This window comes from Stigmatopora nigra, chromosome 9 (assembly GCF_051989575.1).
Source record: "Stigmatopora nigra isolate UIUO_SnigA chromosome 9, RoL_Snig_1.1, whole genome shotgun sequence".
Taxonomy (NCBI): domain Eukaryota; kingdom Metazoa; phylum Chordata; class Actinopteri; order Syngnathiformes; family Syngnathidae; genus Stigmatopora; species Stigmatopora nigra.
This window is the reverse complement of record NC_135516.1, coordinates 11,559,737-11,577,038: the sequence shown is the minus strand read 5'-3', so window position 1 is coordinate 11,577,038 and position 17,302 is coordinate 11,559,737. Positions and strand designations below refer to the sequence as shown.

The window sequence follows — 17,302 nt, the reverse complement described above, 5'->3', positions numbered from 1 at the left end:
CAAGAGTTAAGATGAGAGAGAATAAGTACTATAAGTGAAAGCAAATCTAGAGAGGTTATAAAGGACAGTTGATAATAGACTGAATGATGTTTGACTACTTCATTTGATTCTCGTATATTTGAAGTAAAAGAGGGCATGTGTTTCACTTCTTCCTGGAAACATCACTCCTCGACTGTGTTGCTTTTCAGACACAGGAGGAAAATAGAACATTAGATCAACAAGCAATTAGTTTCCCCTGTGGGAGAATAACTCACAATTGAACTGGCTACACCGAGAAACAACATTCCTTACTCTTATGTGTTCTCCACAGAGATTCCTTGACATTTTTCTCCGTTTCTGTCTTTATTTCACCATCATCCACCCACACATTTTAGTGCTTCTCATTGGTAAAGTAATGTTTTTTTCCTGCTCTTTCACCTTTCTTCTCCTTGTTGTTTAGTTTGCCATTGATTGACAGGTTTGCATCCCCTTTTAGGTCATCCTGACGTTATCTTTACCCCATCGAAAATCACTCTACAGTGAGCTAAAAGAAGTGTGGCAGCTGTTTTGCTATACTTGTAATTCATCACAACATCACTGTGATAACCTTACGTCAATTTTGACATCAGTCTGTCCAGGTGGGATTTGTTGCTGATACCTAAACACTCAGTTACTGCCCCTCAGTAGCTATTTTGGCTTAACTTTAGATGCTAGAAAGTATTCTTTAAACACATAACGACTTAACTAGATATCATAAATTCAACGCAAGTTATCTTTGATTTAATATGATTCAATTTGTGTTCTAGACAAGATTTTTAGCAATGTTCCCTCTAATTTTACGTTGGTCTGGGGCAGAAAGACAACCTCCTTGAGCGTAATGAGTACAAGTGTGAGTGACATCATCATTGCTCGCTATGGGCATGTTTCCTCTAATTTTTCATGTAAAACATGCTGTAAAACACAAAAAAACAAGAGTGGACAGAGCTACTGCCACTGGCTGCCGCGTAAATGAAGCCATCATGAGAAAAGGGGTAAAAAAATAAAAAATAAATACATAAAAATTTGGATTTTGTTTACTGCGCGCCATATGATTGCTGCTGCGCAGAGAAGACGAGAGTAGTGCGCAACTTAGAGGGAAAATTGATTGTTGGCGATCATTTTTTTGCTGTTGTATCAGCCTACAAAATTAGCTGAGATGCTGAGACGGAGTTAGTTACAGAGGTTGGACTGAGCCATATTCTTGTGGAGCGTATAATGAAGTGTACACTGCAGGCTATGCATCATACATGGAGACACACTGGCATTATGTCACATTGCCAGCATGTGTACGCAATGTGGCGTTGTAAAATGCGTACAGGCTATAAGAATTAGAATTAATTGGAGACGGGGGATTTATAGGTCCAGCAGTGTAAAAATTGCATTACGCTGTCATTGAAGAATAAGCGGGCCAATGCAGGATAAAATGAAAAATTGCTGTTGGTAGTCAGAGGCAGCCAGTGAAAAGGATTAAGAAGAAGATGGGGTTTGGAAATGGTTTTCCTTTTAACACAAGCTATGTAACAGTACATAAAGTTTACTTATACCTGTTGTGATCTTATGAAATAGTATTTAAGCATACTATATTTTTCGGACTAAACCTAACCTGAATATAAGTCGCACTAGCCAAAGAATGCACAATAGAAGGGAAACAATATATATAAATTGCACAGGAGTATAAGTAATATTTCTGGAGGACAGTTTTTTAAAGTTACATCAGAAACTAAGAATAAACATTATACATTAAAGTAATATTAAGATAGGGAACAAAAGACAAAATAGCCATCTGTTAATGTAAGATATTAAATAGTTTTTACAACTATGGCCAAAAAACAGAGAATAAGCACTTAAGCTTAAATGATCTATAAAAAAAGACATTCAAATTTGTCATTAAAATTCAACTAAATGAAAAATATAGCTAACTTAAATAATATACACATGCCTGTCTGCACTGTAGAAGTCATCACATATCAAAGTACAAATACCTAGTCATATTTCCGCTAATTTAATAAATATTCAGTCCAATCTAAACCCAATTTCTAATTGGCTTCATTTAACAAATTGACCCACAACGAAGCAAAAAGTTGTGAGTTTGCATTACTGACCTGTGAGTGCAAATCTTTGCACCCTAGTAGACCCTTAACCTTGGCCCTAATTCATCACATGGAACGGATCATCGTCTTTAAAGGCTTTGCAGTCACACATAGAGCCCTTTATTCACAAACACTCAGACAGACATGCTTATGATTAGGTTAAGGCCCCAGTTGACCCCTATTTGACTTCTTTTTTTTTTTTAACTTTGTCAGTTGATAAGAAAACTCTCTCTCTCAACCCAAAGGATGCATGCAAACACCCTATGAGGTTTTGGCTATGATAAATTAGCAATTTGTTGACCAAATACAAATAGGTAGAGGTTGTCAGTGTTGCAGGGATACAGAAATAGTTAAATAACGTGAAACAATAGAAGAGCCAATTGGTATTCATACTTCTCCTTCATCTGTCGCTACTCATTTTCCTGCCACCATCCCCATAATGAGAAACTTCTCCAGCTCTGGTGCTCAATTTCTCTTCAAGGTCATTGAATGGCACAAGGCAGTTATTTTAGACAAAAGCCTGCTTTTAAACAAAAGGTTTGTCGGAAACATCACCAATGCATTTTTTTAAAGGAAGGTGAAATCTTCCTTTTAAGGTTAAGATAAAAAAAAACATGTCTAATGAATTGCTAATGTATGTCATGAGGGATTGATTGATGACACTTTGAAGTAAATTGATATAACCTATGCAAGGCTTAACATTTTTGAAGGGATTCGGCATGTTTGATCAGTTCCTTTAAACGTCAGTCATCACATTACAATCTTTTTTTTCCAGAGATAGAATACAAGGAAGATGGAAGACAGGGCTGAAAGATTTTATCAGGGGGAAAAAAAGGATGATTGAAAGAGTGCAGTTCATCTTATTTTCTATGGCAAAGCTTAAGGGTTATCCTACAGAACACTCCCTTCCTTCCCAATCGTTAATCATCCATTCATTCTGGCCGGGTTGTGACCTTATGTCCAAAACCAAACATGCAACTACAACAGATTGACTTAACTCTGTGTGTCTCTCACTACTCATCGCAAATTGTGACTGGTTAACATACTTAATTTGTTCTAGTTAGAATCTAGCAGCTTGCAAGAATGGCAACTTTTAAAGCCGCATAAACCATGAATAACATTTGAGATAAATAAAGGTATTTACCAATTAGTATTGATGTTTTTTTTCCTGGGTAGACAAGAGAAAACTCTTAGTTATACATATAATGCAGTAATCTGTTGCCTCATCACTAATTGGACAACATAAACATGGCTGACTAGATTCAATTGAGGGTGTTACAGTAAAAGAAATAATTGTCCACCAAATGATTTCATTCTTCAAATATAGAAATCCTCCTCTAATGAGCTTATTAAAAAGTTGACATATGTACACTTAAGAAACACCATACCAAAAACTTAAGGACTTGTGTGTAACTTTATCAAATTGAGACACAATTTCAAAAGATACACCTCATTGGCTGACCGTTGCCAAGGTAACATCAGAACAAGGATTCTTTTTGGCCCACAAGTTCCATTTCACGAGGCAGGAGGCGACTTCTGGGTCTGTCCTACAGTGAAAATACATTTATGTGTGTGTACATGTATGTGTGTACCCATATCTTTAAAAACGATAAAAATCCCATGCGGTATATATATAATCTCTTAGCAGTACGCAGACTCCTCCTCACCTAGTGTTGTGCTAGTACTATCTTGCCCCGACACACTGGCTTAGGTCAATTTTATTTGCGGGGGATGCCGCAATGCAAGTCACAGTGCATATCTCAGATAGAGGGTTGGTCAGAGAGCAGGAGAGGAAAGAGATTTAGAAGGTGCCATTGGTATTCAGAGACACAACATAGTGTCTAACATTTCCTGGCCAGCAAGGTAGCAAGGAGACAGTATTCCAAAATGTATTGCTTTACAACACTACATCAACTTTAGTCTGGTAATTACAAACAGGACATGTTATTGCAATGCCGATTGGTCATTTCAGAATGAAGGAAAACAAGGAGAAGCAAGATATTGGATTTAAGAACAAAACCAGTTAGACTAATCCAGAACCCTAAAATTCCATGCCTCTTTGGCATTGAACACAAAACCTGCTAATAAAACCTGTGAAGAAGAACAAACAATTAGGCACTCGTGAGCATACTAAAGAACAATGACTTACACCAGAAAAACAAAAGTCCCTTCAGTGTTTACCAGCGATAATTTGATTCCTAATTGAGCGTATGTCATTCACTGTTTATGCGAAAATATTCTAGCAAACATGAGCATCCAGGGTAAGATTGCACAGCTGAGCAGTTTTTTTTCTATCTTCGAGTGATCCCAGTCATTCCATCAGTTTGCAAAACCCTTGTGACACGTCTAAAACTGATAATCCACTTTTGAGTGACTGACTGGAATGAGGCAATCCAAATGTGGTGTGATGGTCAGTGATTATGGGTTTTAGTAGTGGTTGGTATGACTGGATTTCCAGGTGAGACCAGAAGAAGTTTTTCTTTTGTCAACTTAAAAACACAAGGACAGATGGTGGGGTCAGTCATCTGATTTGGTTAATGGGATATAATGCTAAATTGTAAATCCCAAACACCTGCAACACGGATCCATCCAAAGCTTTGGGAAAAGCACACCTTATCTAAATTCATGTCAAATCTGACACTAGAATGACCTCTTCATAACCTTATCAGAAAGCTCTATCCTCTTCAGGAAAAACAGACACAGCGTAACATTTTGATGTAGAATGGTGTGTGTTTGTGTATGTGTGTGTGTGTGTTTGTTCATCAACTGCTTCCCAACCTGTCCAAATCTAGACAGCCCTGACCTTATCTACCAGTTTCAGTCAATATGCCTAGAGCTATGACACTAGCAAAACATTTGTTTTGTGTGATTGCATGTGTGTCTAAAATATTCTCCTTTGGGACGACTTCCTATGACATCTTCATTTTCCCTTGGATTGTGAATCTAGAAGGAATTTTGTAAACTCCAAAAGGAAAATGGGGCTACTACTCCTTTTGCATTTATATAGAATGTGAAAGCTAGCATATTAACAGCAATATCCATGACCACCCCCAAGCATTAAGCATTAGTAAAATAAATTAATCTTATGTAACAGAGTGGAAAATTGCAATGTGAATCACCATTCTCTCTGCTCCAAGTCAATGTTCCAAAGTGTTCTTGAAGCTCTTCTATGATTAAATTAGATCATATTTCCGGAGATTAATGTAGATTCGCTTTGCATTGGTTAGATTATTTTATTAGTAGTTAATGTTCTGACTGGGGTTCGGACTGCCAAGTTTGCGTCTTGTTTAAATACCATGCAAAATGGGATTTTGCAGATTAGACTTTTTTAGTATGGCCAGCCTGTGTATGTCAGTTTTGGGGAGTTTTGGGATGTGAAAGTGGCCTTAACATGCCAAGCTGATGTCAGTAGTTAGCCAAGTGTTGGGAAACATATTTTACCAGCTTTGGCTTGATGACCCTTTGGCAGACAGTTTTCTTCATTTAAAAACCCAAACACTACATTAATTATAAAGTATCAGATGTACGTTTAATTGTCCATCTTCATGTGCAAACTGTTGTTAGTTGGTTTACAGAAATGTACTACAGTGTTCCCTCGCTTATCGCGGTTAATGGGGACCGGGACCACCCGCGATAAGTGCGTTTCCGCAAAGTGGGGATTCCCCTTCAAAAATGCTTAATTTGAATTTAATTCCATTTTTTAAAATTATTTTTACCCCCCTGTATACAGTACACCATATAGAATACAGGTAGAGAGAGTGAAATTCATGTTATAACAAAAAACTGTAAAATATGTTGTTTCAATGTAATATTTGTATTTTTTATTTTTTTTTCCCAAAAAAATCTGCGAAGCTCTGAGTCCGCGATACCTGAACCGCGAAGTAGCGGGGGAACACTGTATTTGTAGTTGAGCTCAATTCTTTACCCCCACATGAAGCACTTGGCAGACCTATTTACCTATGGAAAGTAGATATTTCTTAATTGCATACTGAAATACTGTCAATACTGTAAACTCACTTGACACCGAAACAGTGGTCGGTATACACTTTCTAGGCAAGATATATTGGATTAGTAATGATCCCACACCTCCACTACAACCACCACCACCTCCACTGGCACCACGACAGAGGCCCCCAGATTAAATGCCATACCCAGTTTACTACAGATGGCCTGGAAATAAATCATATCATCAGCACACACACACACACACACACAAACACATTGCCACACAAAGACGATATATAACAGGAGGGTAGCACACCCAAACTCTAAACCACCTGTCCGGTCCACTGCTTTGGCTCTTTGTATTTCAATCACCGAATCAATGGTTTTAAATTGATTGTAGGTGAGCACAGGCCAGTGACGTTCCCCCTGGCTTGCTGTCCTGGCCAACTATTGATTAGATCTGAGCGCCAATTGCTTTCACACTGGACTTAGGGGTTTCGGAACAGTGAGCAAGAAGAGTGAACAAGAAGGGAGGCATAGAAATAGTGTCAGGGGGGGGAAAATGGAGTGTTGGTGCCTCAAATAAACAGAAAATAAATGGAAATCTAGCTAAAAACACAACATAGCTAATAATCATCGCAACCATCGTGTTATTTTTAAAAATATTTTCACACAGTACGTCCTATAATTGAGTGACAACCAGTTAAGAGTTTTAAAAAAAGTCTATTGTATATTAACAGGAGTACATCAGCAACTTTTGAGTGAAAGAGTTAGATTTTCTAATTTCCTCACCAATAAGGGCCACAGGAAGGAAAAAAACAGAGTTTAGAGGCCCTAGTATCCACTAAGGATGTGCCCTTTTGTCCTACTAAGGACCCCTTCTCAAATCATTTCCACAATTGGAGGGGGGCTTCCAATCCAGATTAAGGTTTGTGAAGATGAAAAAGCCTGCAAACTAGAATGGGGCCAGGCAAAGGCTGCATTGGAGTAGGGTCACAAGAGCCAGTAAAAGGGCCCCTCGTACCAACTGCTCACAGAGGCATTTCTAACCCTATTCAAATAGCATTAGTGGGGTAAAAGTCCCATTGACTGAACATGTTCAATATACATTTGTTTAAGACTTCTATTGTGCCACACCTCTTCAGGACTGCTCTCCTAGTTTGGCATAAGGACCAAAAGAAAAATATGGGATGGTGTCTTATAGTGTTTGCGAGACAGTTGTTCCAAATCGAGTTGGAAGTAATCTGACATAACAGCGGATGCAAGATGAGGCAAAACATTGAAGACATGAATGTAAAGGTCATTTACCAAAGAAGATAAGAAGGTTAAAAAGGAGAGTAGTAGAGAGATTGTGAAATTGAGTGTATGAGCATGTGTGCTTTTGTGTTCCTATCGCTCAGCGCTGGCTTCATTCCCCAAAGGGTCTTATTATGCTTGGTATTGGCTCTGACACAAAAGCTGTATCGCCGAGCATGCAGCTTCCCCTAGAGAACATTCTCGACACAGCAAATCCATTTGTTTGTCAGCTTTTGCCTCTATTCGCACTCTGCATAATCAGATATGATTCTCTTTGGAAGGGACGCCATTGTGCAGATGCCGGAGTGGCCTATAGTCCTATAGTAACACTTGCCCGGTGTTTAGATACCATCTTTGTCGCTTCAGGGTAGAACTGTTTCTCAGGCAAAAAAAACTGCAAATATATTCAAGACATAAAGTTATAACCCCTGCAAATTGTCTAATACGGCTATTAAAGAGCCACTTGTTCCCAAGTTGTCACTTTCTAGCCATTTTTTAGTATAATTTCAATTCTAAGGACTGATTTAAAACCAAATCTTGCCTTAATGAAGATATTTATTTTTAAATATGTGACTGTACTTCAAGTAGTATTTTCTTATTTTTGATATATTAGGTTGGTATACTTGAAAATTCAATCAGCTGATTCTGATGATAATTGATTGACTGCATGTTGTCAGACATGGTGAACTTCTAATAAACTGATTTATGGCAGCTGAAATTTCAAAATCAATCATCACTATCTCATTTCACTGTTGGATGCCCTTTGTTCATTATTATAATATTGATGAAATGTGAATTAATTCTTAGGATTACTACATTGTGACCAACTTCAACATGTACTTTAATAGTATATTCTTATAATGCAAAGCTTTAGGGATGACATTTAATATTAAAAAAAAAAACAATGGCCAATTGTGCAGCTATCCAATACTGGCAATATATTAAATAATGTTTTCCATATGTTCATTAAATGCCTAACAGAATGTCACTCATTTTAATGAAATAAGTAAGTGTGAGTGTGTTAAAACACTTTTATTTGGAGAGGATCTTTTGTATGATTATGTGGATTTAAAATGAGGTTTTAATTTAAGATTCTAGAGTGAATTTGCCTCTTTGGTGTTGGATTTAATTAGTTTGCGTAGGAAGGAAGGATCAGATCACGGGCTTGATTAGCTGTTAATATTGTATTTGGACATTAAACTTAATTAAGGTTGATCCTCTGGTCTTATGCATGTAAAGCACAACCTGAAAAAAAACAGACCTCATGTTGGAAAATGAGAAAATGAGCAGCAAGTAGACACCGTCCGTCTTTAAAGACTTTTAAAGTCCTTTTTTTAATTGCTCACACAGTCAAATCATTATTTTTGGGGGAAAATACCTATGAAGTCTGTCTATGTTAATGCTGATTTGTTAAGAAAAAAGCTGCAGCCCCCCGAAGCCTATGTGGGAACTTCTGTAAACAAATTCAGCACAAAGCAGAAAGTCCTCAAAAGGAGGGATTACTTAGTCACCCTTTTTCTTTGTTCTTTTTTTGTCTAATCCCACCAAACGTATGCACACACACATACAAATTCAAAGCAATTCAAGAAGTGACACCAGGCAGACCGTCACATCACATTTGCATGAGCAGGCATCAATAAATCAGAGCTCAATAATTTGTCACGCAGATCTGTCGAACACATTGAACTCTAAGAGCTAGAAAGTCATAGACAGATATTTCTTTATAGTACAGGAACTACATTAGCGATCAGTAAAAAAAAACGTGCAATTAAATGAGTATAAAAAGCAAGATCAAGATTATAGGAGTTGTTTAATTGGCCGATTACACGATGCAAAGATTCTAAGGTTATGTTTGATATGATCTCGCTAGATAGGAAGAGCAGAAAAATGGATTTAAATAAGAGAAATATCCTATACACAACATGCAACAATTTCATTTCTCTTTGGTATTAACTTCCGTTGTATTATCACTTGCATTTTTGGTTTAAAATTTAGATATGATGACATTAGACACCCAATTTTCTGACTTAGTCAACAAGCTCTCATTGCATTTACCTCAGTGAAAGTAGCAGAAAGAGTATTGGCCCGACTATAATTGCAATTCAATTCTAATTAAATCTTCAATCTAGGAGTTAAACGACACAACCTTGAGGTGCTCACATTCTGTGCTGCTTATTCCAAGAGCAATTGGGTGGGGGGGGGGGGGGGGGGTGTTCTTTTTAATGACCTTGAAATATGACCTCCTATCATTAAACTAAAATGGTCTGGTGGTTCTGAATGTAAAATAGAAAGATACTAAGACAGGGAAAAAAATAAGGGTTAGTATACAGTGATGTTTAATCTATCCCAATTGTGTTGGCGACACTACATATAAAATAATAAACCATAAATAGAAAGAATGACGATACTATGCCAAAGTCTTGCATCTATAGAAACTGAGCTAATAACATTCAGACACAAAACAGATCGTGCAACATTTGACAGATGTGTAAAGAATATCTATCATTCTTCAACTGTATATATTCTTTGGCTGAGAGCAAAAGAAATGCTTTCATTCTTACGTTCGTAATTTACTGCCATTTCAGTTTTTAATTGAATATGCATGGAGAGAAAAAATGAATACAAGCCATGTCAATGTGAGTAGAACTTATAGTAGTTTATAGTTTTACCAACTTAACATTGTTGTTTTTATTACAGTTAAAATTTGCATCACCTGAATTACAGGTTTAGCTTAGTACATAAAACTTGCCAACAGTACTGAATTACTAAATTAGTACTTTAGAATGGATAATGCAATGTGTAATGTAACTCTCAAAGGCATATATAGGGTCTTTTTGAAGACCCTTAGTTGTAATACTGCTACCATCAATACTTACTAATCTAAATGATGCAAAATGCATAACTATCTTTCATTGCTATATTAAGCAATCTAAAAATGACCATTTCTGTATACAGAAAATGTTTTTTTCCTGATTATGACTTTGAAAGCATGAAAAAGTGTTTCTCATTCTTATTGATTTTCAATTTTCACAAGCACAATAGACTTCCTAGCAGCATTTAGATAATGCCTTTTGTCACGTCCTTAATTATGCAGTAAAGCTCGAGCACAAAAGAACCCAACTTGATTGATGAAGGTCATGTTTAGGGTTGAGAGGATGATGCAAAAAAATCCTCAATGCAGTAGGCTTTTTTTGTTTTGCCGATGAGGGCGACATCAGCAAAATTAAGCAGAGTTGCAGCCATCTGCCCAAGTGTGAGGGGTCTTTTGTGTCTCACAGTGTCCCCTGTGTCTCACATTGGCCTTCACACCCAAGTAAAGGAGGATCGGAAAAGAGGGCGAAGCCTTTGTATAAGAAAGACGAAAGGTGAACCCAAAGAGAGACAGATTGGAGAGGCAAGGTCAAAACAAAGTCTTCATGAAAAGCTTTGTGTCACAACGCACACAAAAAAGATCAAATAAAATAGCTAAAAAGTCTCCCAGAAACAACATTCTTTTTCCTGGAAGAGAACAAGGGTTAAGAGAGTAAAACCTCCATGAAAATATTACTAGTTGGCTTGTGTCCGTCTATGATGAGGAACACTGGATGTAGTTAGTGTTTCTATTATGATGCCAGCAAATATCTTGAAAAATCAAAACTCTTATCAATAGCAGCTAGCTTTCATTAGGGTTGGGAGCAACACATCTGTGTTTGGGGCCATTACATACACTCTTCTAGGCTCACAATTCAAAGAGATCTTTGTTTGAGTCACACTCTTTCACCAGTACTCCCTGCCATCCCCCCTATTCAAACTATTGACAGCCATGGAAACAAGAAATCTCCCCATCTCTGCTCTTTTGTAGACGAAAAGGCGGCAAATTAACGGGGACAACACTCAGCAAAGGCGTAGGGTCACTAAAGGTTTTTGATGAGAATACAAATACTGTAAGCCATGTGCTGTCTTCTCTTGAGGTCTCAAATTCATTGAGAACAAATGGAAGGATGAGACCTGAAAAAAATTTCCTTTTTCTCATTTTTTGTCTCCAAATTGTTGGACTTTCTCCCACATTCCAAATATGCTGCTTTTAGAATACCTTAAAAATGCTCAATTTTCTATAGGTACAAGTGAATAAATGGTCTATGGAGCAGTAGAGACTATGGCTTTGATGATGAACCATTTAAAAGTATCATTAAATATGTTGCTGCCCCTATATAATCAGTAGGTGAATAAAGGGTTATAATCCAGTGCGCCTTATATATGGAAAAAAAACAGAAAACAAAAAACCACCACTGTAGGATATTAAAAAAAACACAAACGCCTGAACTGAAACAATACTGTTAAATATGCAGATGCCATCTTAGTTTACAACATCTTCCATCATATAGCTCCTCCCCCACTCCAAGATTTTATACAAAAAATCCAAAACATCAACAATGGCTGGCTCTAGAGGTGACTGTGTAGTAAGTGCTTCATACCTGGAAGTCAATAGCAATTACCATATTTTCACGACTATAAGGCACACTTAAAAGTCTTACATTTTCTCCAAAAAAAGACAGTGCGCCTTATAATACACTGCGCCATATATATGGAAAAAATGTCATTCATTGAGGGTGCCCCTTATAATGAGGTGCGCTTTATAGTCGTGAAAATATGGTAGTTAATTTGTATTTAACAAAGAACCTGGTTCTTCCAGACCCTACCTAACATAACCAACCTCCCCCAAAATGACCTAGTAGCGTGTTACTGGAAACAGGATGCTTCTGTGTAAAGTCAACTCAGCGAATCTGACAAGGCCAATTGAGATGAAATTGGCACTAATAGTTAAGTGGGACTTTGCAGGCCCCCTTTTGCCAGACTCCTTACGATCAGGAAAGACATATTAAGAAGTAATCACAGCCTCGCTCGAGTGGCCACAGACAGAGCCAGCCAGACTTGAACTCAAACACATGCATAGATAGAAGCTGTTTCCAGGTATGATTTGAAATGATTATCTGATTTTGTTTAAATAGACTCTTTGTAATGTAGATTGTGCACAAGCTGGTTCTATGCATGACAAAGAAGCCCCTGGGACTATGTCGAACATTGCAGATCTAAACTGTTAGGCAGCCGTTAATAACGTGATAAATGATCTGTAAAACTACATTTAACATTGAAGATGAACCCAAAGAAGTCAGTCACTAATCCCCCCTTTCAGAACCCCCCTCTTTCCTCTTTTTTTAGCAGTTGCCAATGATATGTTTATGCACATCAGTGCGCATGTATGCTCTTGCCCCATAATGGCAGCCATTAGATAAGAGTAAGGCAGTCATGATGAATCGGCACTTAGCCTAGAGAAGCCCACATGCTCAATGGGCTGTGAATCTCCTGCTGCCACTGTCAGCCGCCAGAATGTTAAATAAAGTTATTTGAATATTTGTAATATTAATGTGCCAGCACGTCAAAAGCCTGCTGGAGCCTAACAGGAAAAGGAAATATGAATGTGTATTCCAATCGCTGCATCAACTTGTAAAACTGATCTAGTATAAATATCTAGATATATTGGATGAAGTAAATTAATGTATAATGAAAGATCTGGAATTGCAAGATTGATGGATTACTGTTTGTACAGTCCAAATGTTTTTAGATTAAAATATTCAATAAACACTAAGTGTTTGCTAGAATATTACTGTGCCGCAAAATAAATATTATAATAACAATTAATCAACGCTGATATGAGGTTTGATTACTTCAAGATTGTTGACTCACTGACTCACCAGGGAATTCCGGAGAGCTAAAATTAATTCCCATGAGACAAAATCCCTAATCCTGACAAAAATGTTATTCCTAAATTGAAGATTAGAACAGATGGAATAAAAAAAAAAAATCATATTTAGTGGAATAATACATTATTTTCTTGATTAAAAGACCTTGTGCTTTGCTGGAAGACTTCATATTATTTGTTTGTTTGTTTGTTTTAGTGAAATACCAGATGTGTATCAATCAATCCTATCTGCTCCACACACACAAGTACACCAGAAGCAAACCGACCCATAATGAACCTCATCACAAAATGCCTTGATCTACAAATACAACCATGTTGCTTGGCAACTATTTGTTCTGTATTGTATAAGTACATAGATAATTGCAAAATATAGCTTTGGGGCCCATTCATGGATATACAAAGTGAATAAGCGCATAGCAGCTTGAAACAAACAAAAAATTAAATGTAGATTAGCTATATCCATGTGTACAATCTACCATCTTTTCCTTGGAATGTGTGGCACTCCATTGCATCAAAATGAAGATTTTTTTTTTAAATACTTAAAAAAAAACATCTCGCCATCTGTAATGCAGACAGCACAGATGGACTGCGTTCACTGCAGATTAAGAATCAATGCTAATGTGACTTTTGAGTACGCCTTAGGTGAACATGATCAGGGAAGAAATGTGGCATATCATGCACAGACAAATATGTGAAACACAATCTATTTGGCTCTTTTTCTACTCTATGATGTGTAAAAATACAAATAAAAATAAAATAAGATTACCAAAGCCTTGTTTAGTGTGCCTAAAATAGAACTAATACGTCTCTCGACAATTATAAGAGTTGTTCTTATACATTCCATAAACATAGATCCTAAAACTGTTAGCTAAATACATCTGTTCTTTGTTAAAATGCTTTGTTCCGATTATGGCCAAAGTAGTAAAAATTTTAAAGAATCTCAAGAGTCTAACCAATCTTAAATCACATTGTTACACACTGTAGTTATTATATTTTAATTGTGAATATAACTCACCTCGACATACGTTGCCGTTGTCTGGTTCAAATCCCGACTTGCAAGTGCAGCTGCCGATTGGAACCATCCACTCCCCGTCTCCATTACAGTAAAGCTTTATGGGAACATCCACTTCCTCCGAATTTGAAATGCAAACCCCTCTGGCAATAACCAAGGAGGTACTTTCAGCGCCTGTCATTGTCTCTGGAAAGACTGCAAAATTTTGGACGACGCTTGGGCACTTCTTATAAAATACCCTGACAGACAGCAAAGACATACAGGCGCCATAATCCTGAAAGGCCAAATAAAAGCCATTTTTCGAAAGCGGCCCAAAACTGCGGACTTCTGTGTTGACCTTCATGAGGCGTCCTCCAAAGTCCACTTGTGAGAAGCTTTCATCTGCAGCTATGGTGTCCACCTTTAGGTAAGGTGCCTCCATCCAGAAAGCAGTTCCTTTGGTGGCAATAACAGCATCGGATTCATAGTAGTAGAGGTTGAACGTCTCTTTACACGAGCCAGGTACGTTAGGGATTGAGCTACAGTCGCGTACTGTGAAGCGAATCTCCACATAGATGCGTTGTGATGCTCTCCGGTTGATGAAGGTGGTGAGAAGCCAGTTGTTTTGGCTTGACTCAAAGACATTACACACTTGGTAGGTCCGAATTGTATTCAGGTTCTCATCGTAGCCGCTTACTTCTTCCCACTAAGGAAATAAGAACAAAAAGTAGATACCACAATTTTGGTTATTATCATAAGGGCTATGTCATCCATTTCCAGGGTTGTAACAAACATTTAGACACTTGTTTTTATTTGTTTAGTAGGAATTATTTTGGGAAACTCGAAAATATTAATCTATTAACTAACCTAACCTCTTTGGGTGTCCTACTTCAACAATGACAGCAAGTGTTGGACACAGGAGTTGAATTATACAAGGTATTCCGTAACAAATTCAAAATTAGGTGCTACTGAATTACAATTAGACACAGACATGGCAGCATGGAATATATTTGCATGAAGACAGAAGTAAAGTACTATGTAGGGCTTTTCTTTGCAGGTGTGACCCAGAAAGCATGGTGGGTGAGCAAAGCAGCTCCCTTGGGGGTAACCACTGATTTCATCAAAACATGATGAAAATGTGTCATTAACATTTGGAATTTTTGCAAATCAAGGAGAGGAATCACAATAATAAAAAGGGTTGCTTGTTTTTAAAAAAAATGGATGGCAGGATGATTTTTTAAAGACTATAACATGTCTATAACATGGTTTTAAGGGTTTAAAATGTGACAGAAGGATGATTTATAATTAGTATTATGTTTTGGTAGAAATACATTAAGACATACATGTGGATTTTGCATTGAGAGCGAGGAAAAATGTTAATCTGGTTTGGTAGTATCGATAATCTAAACAGCCATAGGCAAGTTGGACTTAATGGGGTCTGCAACAGACCGAGTTGGACTCAAGTCGTTTAATGCATATTTGAGTGTATTGTATATTGCCTGGCTCTTCCTTTCTCTAAGGTTGGAAGCTCCAACTGTTAAGCCTGCCAATATAGCCATCTTGAAACTTTGACGAAAGGAGAGACGAAGGTAGTTTGCCAATCAACATAAACAATGTTATTAAATGTGAATGGACTATGAAAGAAAATGAAACAAACTTAAAATGACTATAAGTCATTTGAAAAGTGGTTCACAAAATGAGGTATGGCCACCAGATCAACAAGAAACTTCCGAATTCATTACTCCAAGTGAAAAAGTACTGAATAGTAAAGGTACACTCGATTCCTCATTAAAATCGAGCCAGTGTGTTAAAATCAGGTTCATCTCTCAATATGCACTTATTTAAACAACACACCATCAATATCTAACAAATAAAAACGTGGTAAAATTAAACCTACGGCCATATCAATGTATATACATCGAGTATTTTACCTATTAAGCCATCATTCAAATGACAAGTGTGAAATGATCCCGAATAATAAGGCATTCATTGTCTACCAGGTGCCAAAACATACATTATACTATAAATCTAGGCCAAAAATAATATAAAGTTACAGTACAAATGAAAAAAAGTGACACCTAAGGTGTTTTAAAGGATTTTTACAGAAATTTGAGGCACAATTAAGAATCCATCCACCCCCTTTTGCTTCTTCTTCTGAACTCATGCTGCTCTTAAGTCTCCCCCTATCCTGTTCTCGCTATGTAATGACCATTCATCAGTGTTACAGGAACCTGTCCCTTTCAGCACTGCCTGTTCATTAATAAAGCCGGCCCCCGGGTTTCTCTGCACCCTTCTGCTCTAGTCGAGGAGGGGGTCGTCACTGTTTCTCGTCTAGCCAAATGACCACAATCTTTCACAACCGAGAGGAACCTGAGGCATCTGCGATAATGCCCATCTCAATTCTGTCCAGGAACTTATTGGCCCATGAAATAATGAACGATATAGATATGTGGTGCCCCCATTGTGTCAACAGACTTGAATAATATATGAGTTATCATTCTCAAAGCAGGTTCGAACTTTGCAAAGGACTTTTTCTACTTGCTATCATTGGCTTTGTATTCATCAACTGGGAATCTGGGAAATCTGGGAATCTTTGTAGTAGAAGAAAATGCAGTTATTTTTTTGGATAGCTTAAAAATGATGATTTACGTGCTGATTAAATACTCATGAAATATTCCATTTGTGCTTCTTTAGGAATGAAAATAATCTAGACACAGATTTGTTTGTGTTTGTACTTGTACAAATTGGTAGAATTTGTGAAGAATATTAAGGGGAATTCCTAAATCCATTAAAAAAAGGATTTAAAAACATAACTACATGTTTAATCAATTACCAGTACTACAACACACTGTTTAAATCAATTACCAGTACTACAACACACTGTTTAATCAATTACCAGTACTACAACACACTATTTAATCAATTGCCAGTACTACAACACACTATTTAATCAATTACCAGTACTACAACACACTGTTTAATCAATTATCAGTACTACAACACAATAAATGCACTGAACGATAAACTGACAATCAGCACACAATTACCTGCCAATGTTATCGTGCAAAAAAATCCTCATTTGAACAAAAAAAGTAGGACACATTCAGGTGGATTTTCCACTGACATATTTGTAAAGGCTAAGGTCTCATGAGGGCAATAAATCATATGTGAACACCTGAATATAAGGATTGTACATGCTTCTGAAATATTTTTTGTATTTAG

General features: G+C 37.1%; 1 protein-coding gene across 2 annotated transcripts in view; it reads right to left on the bottom strand.

Annotated features, from left to right (window-relative positions):
* Nucleotides 1–17,302, bottom strand: part of ephb1 (EPH receptor B1) — a 104,288-nt gene that overhangs the window by 50,960 nt on the left and 36,026 nt on the right. For both annotated transcript variants that reach the window (XM_077723981.1, XM_077723982.1), the window contains exon 3: nt 14,105–14,786. In XM_077723981.1, coding sequence (XP_077580107.1) covers nt 14,105–14,786 — 682 coding nt within the window. The remainder of the gene's footprint in view (nt 1–14,104; nt 14,787–17,302) is intronic.